This window comes from Rhineura floridana, chromosome 3 (genome assembly GCF_030035675.1).
Source record: "Rhineura floridana isolate rRhiFlo1 chromosome 3, rRhiFlo1.hap2, whole genome shotgun sequence".
Lineage (NCBI taxonomy): Eukaryota > Metazoa > Chordata > Lepidosauria > Squamata > Rhineuridae > Rhineura > Rhineura floridana.
This window is the reverse complement of record NC_084482.1, coordinates 31,345,373-31,363,641: the sequence shown is the minus strand read 5'-3', so window position 1 is coordinate 31,363,641 and position 18,269 is coordinate 31,345,373. Positions and strand designations below refer to the sequence as shown.

At 42.2% G+C, this 18,269-nt stretch overlaps 1 protein-coding gene across 1 annotated transcript; it reads right to left on the bottom strand.

Annotated features, from left to right (window-relative positions):
- Positions 1-15,265: 15,265 nt before the first annotated feature.
- On the bottom strand, positions 15,266-17,946 carry FIGNL2 (fidgetin like 2). The gene has a single exon (XM_061621745.1). The coding sequence runs from the start codon at positions 17,944-17,946 to the stop codon at positions 15,793-15,795; it is 2,154 nt and encodes a 717-aa protein (XP_061477729.1). The 3' UTR covers positions 15,266-15,792.
- Positions 17,947-18,269: the final 323 nt, after the last annotated feature.

The window sequence follows — 18,269 nt, the reverse complement described above, 5'->3', positions numbered from 1 at the left end:
ATACTTACTGGGAATACATCCCACTGAACTCAGTGAGACTTACTTCTGAGTAAATGTGCCTAGGATTGTACTGCACATGACCTATCAATCTTTCTTTTAACGTTTCTGTGGTGACTGTGCTTTTGGTCTTGTATGAAATAACTCCATTATATACTGGTACCAATACATTCATTGCTTCATTAACATTTGAAATCTCCCGAATAAATTTGTTTATTTTGCTTTGTAAAGGGTTGCAGAACGAAGTGAACATGTTTATCTACATACGTATTTTTACAAGTGTTATTCCAGTAACTGATGGAGAGCATATGTTGAGGAAAATATGCAAAACTGCCCATTTTCCTATTGCTGCCACTTTATTAAATTGCTTCCTGAATACACTTTTAGTGTATATTTATTTATGTAATAACATTACATTGCAACATTCACTGAGTATGTTACTCAGCACCATTACTGAGATCAGAAAAATCCAGGACTGACCAACAGCCACATTTAAAAACAAAAATTACCCGACACCTTTTCATTCCATGTAATCTCTTTAATACTGTGAAATACTTTTCTTTTTAAAATACAGTATTTTCTGAGGTAGACCATTACAGTTCAAACGCATTTTTTCAGACATTAATAAGACATGAATTAAATACTTTCATGTACAATATGTTGCAAAATGAGGTAGAAATGGTTACAGAGGATGTACAAAGTCAAAAACGATTAAAAAAAAGTCTTCAAAATTCCAGTACCACTTTTTGGAGGAAAGGAACAAAACAAAAACAAGAGACAATCTTCCTGAGGTATATATCTTCGATACCTATGACTATGAGACACACTGGCAGTAAAGGCACCAGAATGATATTAAGAAACTGTGCCCTCTACTATGACACACACCCTTTATAAAATCAATAGTCAACTTTACCAGTATTTGTGTATCCAAGATGATGAATTTTTCATGATTACAGTTGGAGTTGGATGACTGGAGGACACACTGAAAATCAAATTATCTGTGATTTGATAACAATTAGCTTTATCTCCCATGATGGTCTTCACTCCCCACTTTCACATAATCCCGTCTCCATTGATATAAGAACAAGATGTGTTGTACAAGATTCTGGGAGCACATTCTAGAGTGCAAGGTCAATTGTCGCAGACTTATATCCAGAACTGTTGGACCTCATCATTACCCTGCTTGAATAGACAGGGGAATCTAGAACAGGGCAATCTAGAACACAACCAACACTTCCCTGCAACTGCGCATTGCCCAGGAAGATTGGCAGGAGTGAGCAAGCTTTCTTTAAGGAAAGCTTGTCTGCCATTACTAACCTTAATAAAAGATAAGCTAAATTCCAAGGAGCCCCAGACTTCATCTGAGCCAATTGGAAAACCACTAATCTACAGGAAGCGGAAAGGTAGTCCTTAAAAGCAGATTAAAGAGGGTGTATGTGATCAGAATCAGCTAGGTGTGACTTCAGTCATAAACTTACCAAGCTGCAAGTCTGTGTGTTTTGGGTGCCTTGTGCTCTCCACCACACATACAAGTGCATGTTCAAAAGGGGTATTTCTAGTAACAGTTAAAACATATCACTGCATGACAGCCGCATAGCTTCTTTTCAATAGTGTGCTGCTTTTGAGCATGTAGCATGATCCAGGTGAGGAGGAGCAACAGGCTTTGGTGTATGAGTGCGGGAGAGGCGGGAGAGAGAAGCTGCACTAACAGGCATTGAAACCCTTGTTTTCAAAAGCTAACTTGCATTAACATGTAATAGCTAATTCTATGCAAAAAAAAGAAGAATGTGAGAAACATTTAAATCTAAACATTGGTCAGTAAGCACAATTATGCTCAGAGTCACACACCCACTTTGCTCCCTAGTAGAAATTTCCACAACCTTTCAAGGAGATTGAAACTTGATTTTAGATCTCTCAAGAAACTGCAGTCCTACACACACAATCATATAGCAGAACAGTTAAAAAGTATGAACTGCAATGAGCAAAAAAGCTGTTGGCTTTAGAGGCTACACAGGAGTGCCCAACATACAGTGACTGCATGAGGTTGGACCAGAACTTGGACAAGTGGAGTTTGAAGTTATTAGTGATTATTGTAACATATGGAAATGTATACAATTCTTCACCAAGCACAGATATGGTAAAAATATGGAAGCAGCTTGACATTTCCCCTGTCACTCATGAACACCCTTCCAGTGGTAGCCAATGCTTCCAAAAAAGCTCCAAGTTAACTTCTAGACCCCCTTATTCTGCTATGCCACTGACTCTCAACTCCACCTACCCAACACTCCATCTACCTGCTCCAACCATAACTGCTCATCAGTTATGACTTCCACATTCAGAGACAGTATATCAGCATGCTGGAGACAAACAATCAGGGATGACTGTTGCCTTCATACCCTGATTGTAAGCCTCCTGAAGGCATCTAGCCGGCCACCGTTAGAAGCCAAACAGGTAGAATTTGAGTCCCAAACACCAAACAATGTATTTGATCCCACACTATGGCTGCAGCACATTATTTTTGCAGGAGGTAAACCAATGAAGTTGGCAAGCCACTACTCATCCAAGAACAGAAGCTTGAGTACAAGGTGGGGTCTGAGCCCCAAACACCCCCATAATAATTTCCCTTTGAAGGAGCTCCCCCCAATTAATTTCCAAGTCTCAGATCCCTACATTAATTTCTTTCATTCCAAAAATTAACCCCCCAATTAATTGATTGCTCTGGTTCCCTTCACCCCCCCAAAAAATAAGCATAATAAAAATGCCATTTTCCTCACTCATGTCAGTGAGGCAATCTAGACCAGCTCCATTTCCCATATATAAACCAATGCTGCATTCACCCCACCTGTTCCCAGGCTCCTCACCTCCATTTTGAAGAGGCAGAACAAAAGCACTATCATTTAATTTTGAAAAAGGAGCCAGCTGATCAGTCAGCAGTTACCACCTAGTGGTGCGAACAATGAGCCAACTTCTCCTCCACCCATCCCCCTCCCACAATCTGAGCCCACAAAGCACAAGCGTCCCTGAAGCACAGTCAAGTCTCACCTACACGGGCAGGCAAGGGGTGAACTCCATTTGCTCACCTACATACCCCAGAAACACTTTATGGACAATTAAAACACACACACACTGCCCTTAAGTTGGTATAATGTGCTGTGTACATTTTAAAAAGAGTTGCCATTGCATCCTCCTCACATTACAATTTGCCATCATAGGAATTTCTTATAAGGAGAAATCATGCAAATGGAAACCATAACATGGGGTAACTCAAGGGTCCAGAAGTCTATACATCTTTGGTGCTTATAGCCAGTCCTCTGGCCAGACTAGATTCACTTTCACAGATTACATTTCTAGCTGATATTACCACAATTACTTCTAGAGAAATTCTAGGGAGTTTTTTTTTAAAAGCACTATGTACACAAACTATATTCTGTGCAGAGGAAAGTCAAATTTGGTGCTCAGAACCCACATGTACATTTGCTTATTTTTATCTAAAAGTTGCAGTATTTGAATGATTTATTTCAAAACACATATTTTGCTATCTTTCAACAGTATTTTTTTATTGACCAGGGTTGATTTGCTATCAGCTGGTTAAGTTCTGAGTGATCAGCAGTATTTTTTGCAGACACTGCTTGGGCACAATAATGAGAAATAGAAATTTGGTTTTCCATGTAAGTTATCCTTTTCAGGAATCTGTAGGATAAATTATATTTGGTGCTTGAAAACAGAGAGGATAAACTGCATTGGATATGACCAGCCAATTGGCAGAAACTACTGAATTTCATAGCATTGAATGGAAGCCGGTGATTGTTTCCTACATATCACAGTCGGATGTGCATTATGCTCCACAGTGACACTGTAATTCTTGGAGGTATATGCATGTAAGAGCCTTTCCATCTCCTGACTAGTTCTGGATCTGTATGCATGTGTGCATGTTCACTCTTGTTCTTGACTCACATATTATCTTCTATGCTTTTGAGGCTACAGAAAAGACTGACTATGGGATGCACATTGCTGTGTTGGTAGCTTCCAATCGAGCCTCAGGAAAGTGCTAGTTTAATTTCCGTCTTCAGAATAATAGTGTTTATTGCCAAGAGGGCTATGAGGAAAAGAAAAAGAGATTTGCTTGTGTGTGTCTATATGGTTTGCCCTAAGGGACAAATAGCTGCTTTGAGGAGGCAGGATTTTCTTCCGGGGGGGGGGGGGAGGACGGCCAGTTAGTATTTTGGGAGGGGGTATTTGCCCCCATTCTTGTGCTGTGGCTCCGATCAGATTTACCCCACTCTTTGACTCCTATTAAAACCTTTGGGGCAAAAAATGTGAGAGCTCCAAACATAGTTCTCCTGATGTCATGTTTAGCGGGAGAAGGAAAATGGATGGGAGAGGTTACAAGGCTTGTATGGTGTGTGGCTTAGGGTATAGAAAGGCAAGAAGAAAATAGCCAGAAAGGAGAGGGACATTTGAAGGGTTTCAAACAAGTGGGGAATAATTTGACCACTGAGAACAACTATGAACAGTTCAAAGCTGAAACTCTCTCTCTCTCTCTCTCTCTCTCTGTAAGGAAGTTGATATGGCGGTTCTCCTGGGTGAGAACAGTAAGTCTCTTCTTCCAAATATTCTAAGGGCAAGTGGGAAGTAAGAGCATTCTTAAACCCAGGGAGCACCTGCACACATATGTTCACAGAAGAAACCTCTGGACTTCCAACTTGCATCATCCCTGACCATTGCTTATGCTGGCTGGGGCTGATGAGAGTTGGAGTACAACAACATCTGGAGGGCAATGGGTTCCCCACCTCTGACAATGAGGTAAGCATGTAGTTCCCTACCCTATGGGGGTAAGGGGCATCTGCAGGAGAGAATTGCACTTAATCTGTTGCAGCCTGCCACTTTCCTCCTGCAACCCTTCCCCCTGCCATTTCCACCATCCTCTTGCCAGCAGGCCCTGAGACCAGACGTAAAGCTGCACTAGGAAAAAGTAGCCTAGGGAAGCCATTTGCTGGGTGAGAAATTAGTGGGCAGGCCAAGTAAATTCACCTTCCTCCCAATTCTCCCCTGGCTCTCTTGCACCCCCCAACTCCAGTCCTGCATTGCCCAAACCTGGCAAATACATTTTCAAGAAGAGTGCTTGCTATATTAATGTGTAGTTTTGCCATTGGTTGCTAATTTCAGAAAGGAAGTGCATAAATTCAAGCTGCTTCCCAAGAAAATAAAAACAAAGGATTATGCTTATTATTTGTATGTTGCTGGGTAATTAGAAGCAGCTGGACTCAAGGACTAAACATCTTGAGACAAACAAAGAGAAAAAATAGCAGGAGCGTGTATCTCAACAGAGAAGATCAGAGCAGGTGCCAAGAATATGAGATCTCTTGGGAATGGCAATCTCAGCGGGTTCCCTTAGCCCAGAAGAGGTGGAACATACAAATGGTGAATTCTCTTTACCTGCATCTGATCTTCTTGGATAATCTGTGCAAAGTCAAAATGGCAGAACTGTTAGAGCACTGGGCCTTCTGCTGGTCTTGTCGCCCTAGCAAATGCCCAATCTTGCCACCCTCTGGAGCCAGCCCTGCAGAAGTTAATCAAAGGGTTACAGTGAATGAATAAATGTATGAATAAGAAATGTGAGCCCTTACATAACCGGGACCATCTCTTCACATGGAAACAAGGCTGGCAGAAAAGGATAAATGTAAGAAAGAAAATAAGAATAACCCTGGTATCAGCAGAGTAACAGTAGTATTTAGTTAAATCCAAAATAAAGTGCTATCAGATCAGAAGCAATTACTGTATTGAGAGAGTGAGGAAAAAACCAATCAAAAGCTTCCTACTGCCACTTAATTTACAACCAATTTTAACACTGGGGGCAATTTATTTCTTATTTTATTGACTTTCAGAGAAGATGACCAAAGATGCAGTCACTGAATTAGAATTGATCATTTCCTCCCCCCACTCTAAAAAATAAGATCTAGACAGACAGAATCTCATGGTCTTGACTGTCATACCAAAGAGCCATTGATGTTCCCTTCATTGACTTTAAAGGAAGTGAGAATTGAGCTGACACATTTATGTTGGTCCAATATTGGTGGGTCACTGCACACATTACATTTTTAGGGGTATACCTAAAACAGCCAAATTGCATGCGATGGACTCTTCTGTGATCCTTCCTCTTCACATGTTGGTTTTCGTGGAAAGCAGCAGTGAGAGGCCAATATCAGGAGCAGAAGACAGACGGGAGGAGAGGGTGTATAATCCTTTCCCTTCCTGTTGCTTGTCAGCTCAAAATCAACCCTCTCCCCCAGTTGTTTTACCACTCATAGGGGGAAAGATAAAGATGGGCAACCTGGGTTTATCTTGCTGCTCCATAAGCATGAGGAGTTCCCCATCTGATGAAGCATCTCAGTCCCAGTGACAAAGTGTCAAGGTAACAAGGAGTTAAGCAGCCGAGCAATTAGAGGTTTAAATGCAACCCATTTAAATAATTAATTAAAGCATCAGTTTAATCTGCAATAATGGCACAATAAGGGCACTGTGTGCTGGGAGCTAAATCCTGTAAAAACCTAAGAGCTCAGAAGCTGACTGCGGGAGGTGATAAGCCTGGAGAAACCTAGTTTTCACTCTACCCCAACATGGAAGCTGGTTCTACTCTAGGAGGGAAATCTTGAGGGGGCCACAGGAAACTGGAAACCTAGAGTAAATCCCAATTTTGAAGATATGGTAAAAAAAAAAGAAAACCTGCTAATATATAGTTCTACGCAGGACAGACTTAGCTAATGGGAGTCAGCTTCGAATAAAAAAGGTAGGCTTAGCTTTTAGTTAAGCTCAGGATAGACTTCAGTTTTATATGTTTAAAAGGTTGGGGGTGTTGGTTGAAAAAGATGGGATATATGCTAAAGAGTACGGGAAGGACTTGGCTGAAAATTTCAGCCTTCAATTCAATTTAAAACCCATCAATTTTTCAAAACTAGTGTGTAAGTTACAACTTAAAACTACAAGGTAACTTGAATGTTAAGAAACCTCAGTTTAAGTACAGTAAAGCCCTGATTTAAGTGCAGCATATAAACAAAATTCAAACAGTAAGCCTCAATCCAAGTTTCAACTTTCAGTTCAGTACAAAACCAGATAAAAGCTGGTTTCACAGGGAGTTAATCACCACCCATTGTCCACTCCCATGACAAAAGCAATGCAAGAAGACAGTAAGAGATGCAAAAGAAGAAGAATTTGAGAAGCATATTGCTAAAAACACGAAGACCAACAACAAAAAACTATTTAAGTACATTAGTAGAAGATGACCAGCTTTGGGCTACAAGGGATTAAAAGGTATGCTAGAAGAGGAAAAGGAGACTTCAGAAAAGCTGAATGAATCCTTTGTATCTGTCTTCAGAGTGCAAGAAGTAGGGTAGATGCCTGTGCCTGAACTTTCTTGAGAAGGTAGTCTGAAAAACTGAGACAAGTAGTGGTGACAACAGACCAAGTTTTAGGCCTAATTAACAAACTAAAAACTGACAAATCACTAGGTTACAATGGCATCACCTGAGAGTTCATAATGAACTCAAAAGAGAAATTGCTGATCTAGCAAAAATATGTAACTTGTTCCTAGGATTAGTCACCGCAACTGAGGACTGGATAGTGGCCAAAGTACACATCAATTTTTTAAAAGGATCCAGGTGGATTTGGGAAATTACAGGCTGGTTAATTTAATGCCTGTTCCAGGAAATCTGGTGGAAAGCATTGTTAAATATAGAATTAGCAAGCATATAAAAGAACAAGTCTTGCTAAAGCAAAACCAGCATTGCTTCTGCAAGGGTAACTCCTATCTCGCTATTCTTTTAGAATTCTTTGAGAATGTCAACAAGCATATAGAGGTGATGTATGCTTTGTATTTTTAAATCTATGTAATCTGCCTTGGGATCTGCATTCCGAGTGAGAGGCAGATAACAAAAATAACTTTATTAATTATTATTTATTATCCAGTTGAATGAACAGGGTGGTTCATGACAGATGCTCTTGGAGGTCGCTGATTCATAGGGTCGCCATAAGTCGTGGTCGACTTGGAGGCACATAACAACAACAATCCAGTTGAAATGGTGTACCTAGACTTTCAAAAAAACACTTCACCAAGGACACCTAAGTAATCTCAACAGACATGGAATAAGAGGATATACCCTCTTATGGATCAGTAACTGGTTAAGGAACAGGAAGCAGACAGTTAGAATAAAGAGATTGTTCACCTAATGCAGAGATATGGAAAGAGGACCCCCCACCGGATTGGTATTGGGACCTTTTTTAACTTGTTCATTAATTATCTGGAGTTAGGGGTGAGCAGGGAGGTAGCCAGTCTTGCTGATGATATCAGAGTGTTCAAGATGGTTAAAACAAAAAGGGATTGCAAGGAGCTACAAAAGAATATCTCCAAACTGGGTGAATGGGCAATAAAATGGCAAATGTAATTCAATATAAGCAAAAGTAAAGGGGTGTACACTGGGCCAAAAAAAAAAAATCCTAATTTCACATATCCAGTAGTGGGGTCGGAACTGGCAGTGGATGACCAGGAACAAGAACCTGGGGTCATAGTGGATAGCTCGATGAAGATGTCAGTCAACTCAGCATGCTGCAGCTGTGAAAAAGGCAAAATCCATTTTCAGGATTATTAGGAAAGGGATTGAAAATAAATTACCAATACCATAATGCCATTATACAAATTTATGATGAGGCCACACTTGAAATACTGTGCACAGTTCTGGTCACCATACCTCAAAAAAAGGATAATGTAGACCTAAAAAAGATTCAAAAAGGTCAACAAACACAATCAAGGGGGGTTGAAGCAACTCCTCTATGAGGAAAGGTTACATTTGGGACTTTTTACTTTAGAAGAAAGGCAAGTAAGGAGGACATGGTAGAGGTATATTAGATTATAAATGGTATGTAGAAAGTGGATAGGAGTAAGTTTTTCTCCCTCTCTCATAATATTACAACCCCAGGGCCATTCAAAGAAGCTGACTGTTGGAAAATACAGGAGAAAGAAACGAAAGTTCTTTTTCACACAGTGGTGCATAGTTAAACTATAGAATTTGCTCCTAGTAGATGTAGTGATGGCCCCCAACGTGGATGGCTTTTAAAGAGGATCAAATAAATTCATGAAGGATAAGGCTATCAGTGACTACTAGGCATGATGGCTATGTTCTCTCTCCACTGTTGAAGGCAACAGTGCGGTGGCTGTGAAAAAGGCAAATTCCATACTAGGGATTATTAGGAAAGGTACTGAAAATATTCTGATATCAAAATGCAGTGATATAACCCAATGGTGTGGCTGCATTTGAAGGATATTGTAGAGCTAGAAAAGGTTCAGAGAAGGGCAACTAAAATGAGGGATGGGGGAACTGAAAGGGGATGGATCGACTCCCCTATGAGGAAAGGTTGCAGCATTCGGGGCTTTTTAATTTAGAGAAAAGGCAAGTCAGAGGTGACATGACAGAAGTGTGAAAAAGTATGCATGGCATGGAGAAAGTGGATAGAGAAAAGCTTTTCTCCCTCTCTCATAACACTACAACATGTGGACATTCAACGAAGCTGAATGTTAGACGATTCAGGGCAGAGAAAAGAAAGTACTTCACACAGCACATAGTTGACCCATGGAATTCACTCACACAAGCTTTAAAAGAGGGTTAGACGGATTCATGGAGGATCAGGCTATCAGCGGCTACTAACCACAGTGTCTATGCTCTTCCTCCATAGTCAGAGGCAGCATGCTTTTGAATGCCAGTTGCTGGAAACCGCAGGAGAGGAGAGTGCTCTTTGCACTCGGGTCCTGCTTGCCGGCCTCCCATGAGCATCTGGTTGGCCACTGTGAGAACAGGATGCTGGACTACCTCCAGCAGGGCTCTTCTTATGTTCTAGTAATACGTGACACGGCCTGTAAGAGCAAGCAATTTGTATCCATGAAACAGCCAGCACTGACTATAAACACATCGTTCTAAATTATATCAAATCCCCTCAAATACTTCCTAAAGGAGACAGTTCAGTTGTGGGTTATCAAGGGGCGACATGCAGTGTGACACATGCATGTGTGGATCAGCTCTTAAAGTGAACCTATAAAGAGAGTTCTCTTACTGAACTTAATTGGTTCAGTTTAGTGACAGATCTGTGAAGAGGAAAATTGTTTGGTATCTTTTACTTTTACAAACATATAAGACTTTTAGTGTGCAAGTGCCTAACAATGTTTATCCTTACAAAGCATGTGAAGCAGTTCATTAGGATTACCACTTTACAAATGGGGAATTGAGGTTGAAAGATTGCGACTGACCCAAAGGCCAACCGTTAAATCCGTGGCTAAGCTAGGACTTGAACCCACCTCCTGGTTCAGCTCTACCTTCCTGGTGTTAAGTGCTTTGGCTTATCAGAGATTTGCATGAGGATTGACTGATGTCTACTCCCAAATCAGTAGTAGTTTTCAGCTTGCAACTTTTTAGACAGCAGTTTAAATTGACTGTTACTCCATTCTGCAGCTTCATCCCATCATTCCTGAATATAAGTGGGTCGTGATGCTCTCACTGGCCATAGTCAGTTATTATTCTTTGTAAGTTATGCCATGGCCCTAAGATTTTTGAGGAAGCCATTTGCGAGCTTAGGGAATGCAGGAGAGAGAAAAAAATATAGCATTGTAGACACAAAGAAGAAGGACCTGCATAGCAGAATCTTCTTGAATGGCCCAGAACAAGACATACAGGTTCTCAAGTCAACAATGTCAAGATCTTTTCCCAAGTATTTAGGCTAGCTGAGCTCTGTCATCTTATGAGATTAGGGATAATCACTGTTTACAAGTCTAATAGAGAGTGTCAGCAAACAACTATTAGGAAGCAAAGCATCCTGGCAAACTAGTTCTAGTGAACCAATCTTTAGGTTTGGGTAAGAAATTTAACCACTATCTTGCAGGCCACAAACCAAAGTGCAAGATTCTTCCAAGATGATCTGCAAAGGCTTCTCCTCCCAGAGCCTTCCAGATTATTATTAGGAGAACTATTTATTCTTAAGTGTCATGCTAGCCTCAACTGAATAGGGTAATAGTCTGCTACTTCATAAGGTATGTGTAGGTAGCCTCACTGTGATGGATTTATGTGTGGATCAATGTTCCAGGGCTGGATTTGCTCAGTAGGGGAGTGAAAAGAGAGTAAATAGGTCTTTAAAAAATTAAAACGTTCCAGAAATGGTGGTGGTGGTGGGTACTTAAGAGAAAGGTAGCTTCATTGAAGCTTTAAACTAAGATAGCTGTTGGCTGAGGACTGCAGTAATACGTGAGTATAACATACAGTAGACTCAAATTGTTATTTTTCGAAAGTTCACAAAATGGCACAAGCACTGGAGTGGAAGTTGTACAACTAGACAGCAGTGAGTCCATGAACACTAGCCAAAAGTGTTCATAAAACTTACATTTACCCTGTACTTTCATAGTCATGGAATTGATCTAAGCTAAGTCTAGTATTGATCTAAGCAGAAAAAATAGGGCTTGACTGTTGGGTAAATGCAATACTCTGCACAAAGAGTGCAATTCTGATGGAAGAGATTACTACATCTATTGCAACTAGTTAATCACTGCACATCAAATTAGAGAAAGGAGCAGAGCTGCCAAAACTATGAATTGTGCCTTGCCCTCACACACTTGGGGCATTTCCACTAATATTACTGGAAAGAAGTGGTCTGGTAGTTTAAGAAGCAGACGTGTGCTATAACAACAAAAGCAAGAGAGACGAGATCAACAGCATCCTTAGACTCTAGGGGGGAAAGGCTATATATTATATAAAAAGCTAGTTCCTAATATTATCACATCTTCTCACTAATCAGTCACTCTAGCGCCACTGATAAACAGAAGCCAGGATGGGAACAAGCTTGAATCAAGGAGGCTTGATTCTCAATGGGAGGAGTCACCAACAGGGGTAGGATGCAGGTTTCACCTCCACTCCAATGGTGCCACTTTAATGGAATAAAAGACCAGAAATGGCAAAACCCTTTTCAGGTATAGCATAAAAGATCTGGAGAATCCACACAATGCATCTGCACTGAAGCATAGAATTGTGACATGTGTTAGAAATCTGAAGATGCCCCCACTAGGAAAGTCTCAAATTGTTCAGAGATGCAAACACTTAGAAGCATCCTCTTGCCGCATAATTTCCTTATCCCACTCTGCAGTGAAAGGCTGACATCTCCCCTCCTCCCTCAAGCTCACTCCACAAAAAATATGGATATACCAAGCAAAATGCATCAACCTAATCTTTTACCAGCTTAACTGGAAAACAGTCTGCAAAGTTTCTTGCTGCACTCATAATACATTTGGTGAGAAATTTCTTAAAGGGAAACATGAATAAAAGTTTTGCTTGCCAGTTCCGTCTTTGGGCCTTAGAAGGAAGTGAATATATTCCAGGTTCCTAGTAAGTCCTTGGACTCTGAAATAAACCCAAGTAACACATAGGAATGCATCCTTGGGATTGTGGCCTAAGGCTGCAAACCATGGACTCTTACATGGGAGAAAATTCCACTGAAGACATATGCAAATATCTGCATTACAAATGCTTCTACTTGGCTCTCTTTTGCAACATCAGTGTCTGGATGTTCACATAAAAAATATGACAGACATTCAAGGGGGATTTATTCCACATTTATGAAATCACTCTGTCAGCACAATCCTATGCATGTTTACTCAAGAGTAAGTCACATTGTCTGCAACGGGGCTTACTCCCTAAAACATGTGTTTAGCACTGCAGCTTTGTAAGTCTACCAGTATTGGCACAGTCAAAGTACCTCAGGCTCCCACTGACTACATATACAATGACTTGGTTCGCATGTGATGCTAAGCCAAACTATGGCTTAGTGTGAATGTGTGGGTTCACAGACAGGAGATCATGGATACTGCGTTCCTCCTCTGGTCTTTCTGCTGCCATGCTATGTGGGACTAAGCCATGGTTTGGCTTAGTGTATCATCTGAACCTGGGCTTGTGTTTTTTCTCATTCCAGACAAACCATAAGCTGTAACCAAGGTTGTTCTTGGTTTACAGCTCATGGTTTGTCTGGAGCAAGACAAACCATAAGGTCTGGTTTAGACAATGCCTCAGCCATGGGTAGTGTGGCAACAGAAAGACCAGAGGAGGAATGCAGCACTCATGATCTCCTTTCCAGGAACCTGCATGTTCACACTAAATCATGGTTTCACTTAGTGTTACATGTGAATGATCAGGGGACTGGAAACAAAACCCTACGAGGAGAGACTGAAAGAACTGGGCATGTTTAACCTTGAGAAGAGAAGACTGGGGGAGATATGATAGCACTTTTCAAGTACATGAAAGGGTGTCACACAGAGATGGGCCAGGATCTCTTCTCACTCATCCCAGAGGGCAGGACACAGAATAATGGGCTCAAGTTATAGGGAGCCAGATTTCAACTGAACATCAGGAAAAACTTCCTAACTGTTAGAGCCATATGACAATGGAACCAATTACCTAGGGAAGCAATAGGCTCCCCAGCACTGGAGGCATTCAAGAGGCAGCTGGACAGCCATCTGTTGTGTATGCTTTAATTTGGATTCCTGAATTGAGCAGGGGGTTGGACTGGATGGCATTATAGGCCCCTTCCAACACAACTATTCTATGATTCTATGAACTGAACCATTGACCACTTACAGCAAAGCAATATGACAACAATCCTCTTTGAGTTCTCTTTCTTTCATAAGATGAGTTCACCCACATGAAAAAGAGCCACTTGGTATTAGACCTCAACCTTCCTGAAGTGGGTAATTACAACTTCATCATCTGATTATCTCATCCCTGTTGTACTTTTGAGAAAGGGATTTCCTCTAGTCAAGAGACAATTTTCAAAATCAGGTGTGGCCTTCCCCAAGGAAGAACAGGTAGTTTCTAAGGGAAGTAGAGAATTAGGAGGGACGGGTAAAGAATGGAGAAGTAGAGGAAGAAGAAGAAAACGGAGAACAATAAAAGACCAAGAGAGACTTGACAGAATGTTTTCAGAAAACAAAACCATTGGTGAGTACTGGGTTTGGGGCCATGTGTTGTGCTGAATGGTTATCCAGGTTTCAGACCCTCCAGAAGTTAAATCTCAAACTTTTTTTGGCTGTTTTTTCAAAAAGGGGATTTGGCTTAGGAGATGCATCTCGACTTTAATATGCATGCAAGTCAGAAGTATCATGTTAATGCCCAGCCTGCCATTTCACACATTGCAACTGGAAAGGTACAGTTTGAACTCTTCAGTAGGGCAAGATATTATACAGTCGGCTAATGCAAAGTAAATGAAGACAAGGCACCAGCTGGTGAACATAAGCCTTCTGCAATGTATATTGGCAGTCAGGGCAGTCAGAGTGGTGCCTTGATGGGATATAGGGCTAATCCAATTACATGAGATGAACATCCTTACTGCATCCATTAAATGTTCGGTATATGTTTGCACATGGAGACCATCATGTGTTTAAAGAACAGTCTACAGTGGTGGCTCTCTCGTTCTCTCTCTCACACACACTCTCTCTCTTACTTTAAAAATGTAACTATAATAATGTAACTGCACCTGTTTTAGTTGTTTCCCCATAACTTATACTTTGGGAAGTTTGAAGTAACATTTTTCTTGGTTTATAGATGGCTCATTGTAACAAAGCTTGAGAAGTCCTATTAAGAGACCACAACCAAAGGGAAATGACTTGGCAACCTGAAATTTAGAAATGAATGGAAGCATTCCTTCAAAAAGTGGTACTAGCCATGGCTTTAAAACTACAGCACTAATACTTCTTATCCTTTGAAGACACATTACTCCACCAAAACGCTATGGTAAAAATGTTTTCTTTAAAAAACAAAAATAAAGTTATGGCATAATATATTGTGAAACGCCCCTGAAATACATTCAACTTTCATCTTTGTAACAACTTCAAGTTTATTCTTGCTTTTTTTCCCCCTTTCCTTTTCCTTTAATATGGGAATCAAGTGTGTTAAAACACATTTGTAATCCCTCCAGGTCACATTTTATTTTCCTTGAGTTAAAAAAAAACATTCTTTTTGTTTTGTTTTGAGGTAAATTATTTTTCCTGAGTAGTTAAAAAAGAAAAACAAAACCCACTACATATGTTACAAAAATAAAAAGGATGCTAGTTTATTAAACAATCTACATTTTTTTAAAAAATCCAACCGCCTTCCCTTAAAACCCACTGATGCCATATCTGCTTTAACAATTATGCTCTTCATGGATTTAAAGAACACCAAGGGCAAGACATTCCCCTGGAGAGGAGCTTGTATTATAGCACAATGCACTGAACGACCCATAGTGCCATATCCATGGAAATGAAGAACTCAACAGAAATATCCAGTAGGTTACAGTGTTAAAAAGAGCTGGGAAGGGGACAACACCTGGCAGAATACTTTACAATGCTGGTATGGAAAGGGATGACTGGGGAAACAGATTAATAATAAATAGGTTATCCTGAGTTCATTGAGCAACTACTTTTCATTAACATAGAGACCCAACAACCACCACACAGTCAAACGTTCAGACATTTCTTTTTTTAGAAAACAAAAATTTATGCAAATCAACCTAGAGAAAGTCCTTGCATCCAAAATTAGGGGTGACTTTCTAATAGACAAGAATGACTCCTCACCCTTCCCCTGTTTTTCATGGGCAGGTGTGCATGCGACCCTCTCAGAGACTGAAGCACTCAGAGTGGTGAAGCTTTTAGTAGCAAAAAAGAGAAGAAATCAAAGCTCCCAACAGCTTCCGCTCAAAGAGACCCAAGATGACTTAAAAGAAGAAACCAGCCACTCTCCACTAATGCTGAGACCCATACATTTTATCCCATTCCACGTACAAGTCCAGCTCCTTCTGAGAGACAGCAGGGTGGATCTTGCAGAATATGCTTTCAAAATCTTTGTAGGAGGTGGGTTGAAGCTGCCCTGGCAGGCTTTGTAGCTTGTTTGCCCCAACCTGCTGACAAAGCTGAAGGAGCTCACTGCCAGAATAGCTTTCAGTGAGTTGTACAATGGAAGCCATCTCCCTCTCACTGAGACAGTAGTTTTGCTGGGCTAAAGCATGCTGCAGGATCTGCCGCCTGGCAACGTTGTCTGGTGGGGAGATGTAGAAACGCTTGGCAAACCTTCTTTGGGTGGCTTCGTCCAAATTGCCAGGCCTGGTGGTGGTTGCTATGACAACCACATTCTGCTCACCTGAGGTAGCAAGGTTATCCAGATAGGAGAGTAGCTGGGACTTCAAAATGGCAGCGTCTTCCAGGAGGGATTCCACATCAGTGAGGAGAACAACTGCAGGCTGCCGGCAGTTAGACACAAAGAACGTCGTCTGGAGGACCTTCTCTGCTTCTGCCTTCCATTTGGAGACCAAGGCTGTCCCACTGAGCTTCAGCAGGGTGGATCCCAGCTGGGTAGAAATGCACCTGCTCAGCAGGGTCTTCCCTACACCACGAGGCCCAAACAGCAGGATGGTTTTGGGCGGCCGGCTTGCCCCTGTGTAAGCACCTGGCCTCAGGATGGGCCACACCAGCTCTTCCTCTATGGCAGCTTTGACAGAGACTTGCCCTGCGATGTCTGTCCACTGAACTGGGGGGCCACAATCAATTATCTTGTTGTTCACCAGTTCCAGAATAAAAGGGTCCATGGTTTTCAGCTGGTCTTCTACCGACTGGCTGCTGTTGTCGTTACTGAATGTTGGTGGTTTGGGCGGCATCCTGAGGGCAAACGAGTCTCCCCCACGGTCACCATTGGCAGGCGGAGGAGTGAACTTCTCAAAGCTCTCGCTAGGCCTCAGTGGGTCTTCACCAACGTTGTAAGCTGGAGAGACCAGCCCTTTCATGGGCTGACTGTTGTATTTGCCCACAGGCTCCTCTGAAGCCACTGTTGTTGCTGCCACTCCTGGTGGCCTTTTCCCCCCTTTGAAAGGCACCTCAGAGCTGCGGTTGAATCCATTCCCTCTACATTCACCACTGTCGGACATCTGATACGGGGACTTTGGTTGCTCATAGCTGTATTTGCGATACCTGCCTTCACTATCATCCTCACCACCAGTGATATCAAAGGCCTTCCTTTTCAGAGAGTTCCCTGACTCACCACTGAGGGGTGGCACTGTGAGAGGACTCTGATAGCTGTATCCAGGGACGACAGGAGGGCGAGACGATGGGGGGATGGGTGTGGGGGCAGCAATGCCTGAGGGTAAATATGAGGCTGATGGGTGGGGAGGGTGGATGGCACCATAGCCAGGCTGGGGTGGATAGCTGCCTGAAGCATAGTTGTACATGGGTCCTGAGGAACTGTAGCCTGGTACCAGTGTGGCGGAAGGATGGCTGGGTTGTAGGAGGCCTGAGCTATGCAAGGTAGAAGGGTGTGGAGGTGGAAGTGCTGAGGCGGGTTGGCTGCAGTAGCCTGATGGCAGGTAGGCCCCACTGTAACCTGAAGGATACTCCTGAGATGGCCCAAGACTACCAGAAGTGGTGGTCCCCCCACATGTATTACTGGGATAAATGGAGTCAGACAGATTACTGGAGACCACAGGGGAGGTACCAAGACTGTTACCCGGGGTGACAGCAGGAGGGACAATCCCCTTGGAGCTGGACAATCCATCGTGCATTGGGGTCAAAGGGTAGGCCCCTTCTGAGCTGTGTGCCATTGGCCAAGGCTCCATCTCTCCCTTCTGACCATTGAGGGGCCCAAAGGCGCCATCTCCATAGGTGTTGAGTGCTGGTGGCCTGTCATAAGGGGAGTCCAATACTCCGGAATATTTCTCTGCATACCTCTTCAAAAGGTTGGAAGCAGTCAGGGCAGAGATGTCATCATTGGCCCAGGCATAGTTGAAGCGTTGCCGGCTGTTGTGGTAGAGGTCAGACTTGTGGGCGGGTGAGGAGGTGGTAGAGGAGACATCAAGGTGCTGCTCTGGCCACTGATTCAGGGGCTGAGCATGCTCTGGTGTCCAGTGCATCTTTGACAGGAGAGCTAGGAAGACAGGAACAAAGAAAATCAGGATTAGATTTTGTCCAGTAATGAAATGCCACTTCCGAATGGGTGTACAGGACATTTTATTATTCTCAATAATTTTCCCAGCACTCTTTTACCTTCACAACAAACCGCTAGCATAAAATAGCTTGGTAGTTAGTGACTTCACCAAGAAGACACAGTGAGCTTCACAGCTGAAGGCACAATAGACAGTGAATCCCTTCCAGTTAGCTATTAGACCAAGCCCCAAAATACACATCGCACACAGGATTTAGAGGACAAATGGCCTTTTGGAGGGCTCACTCCCGA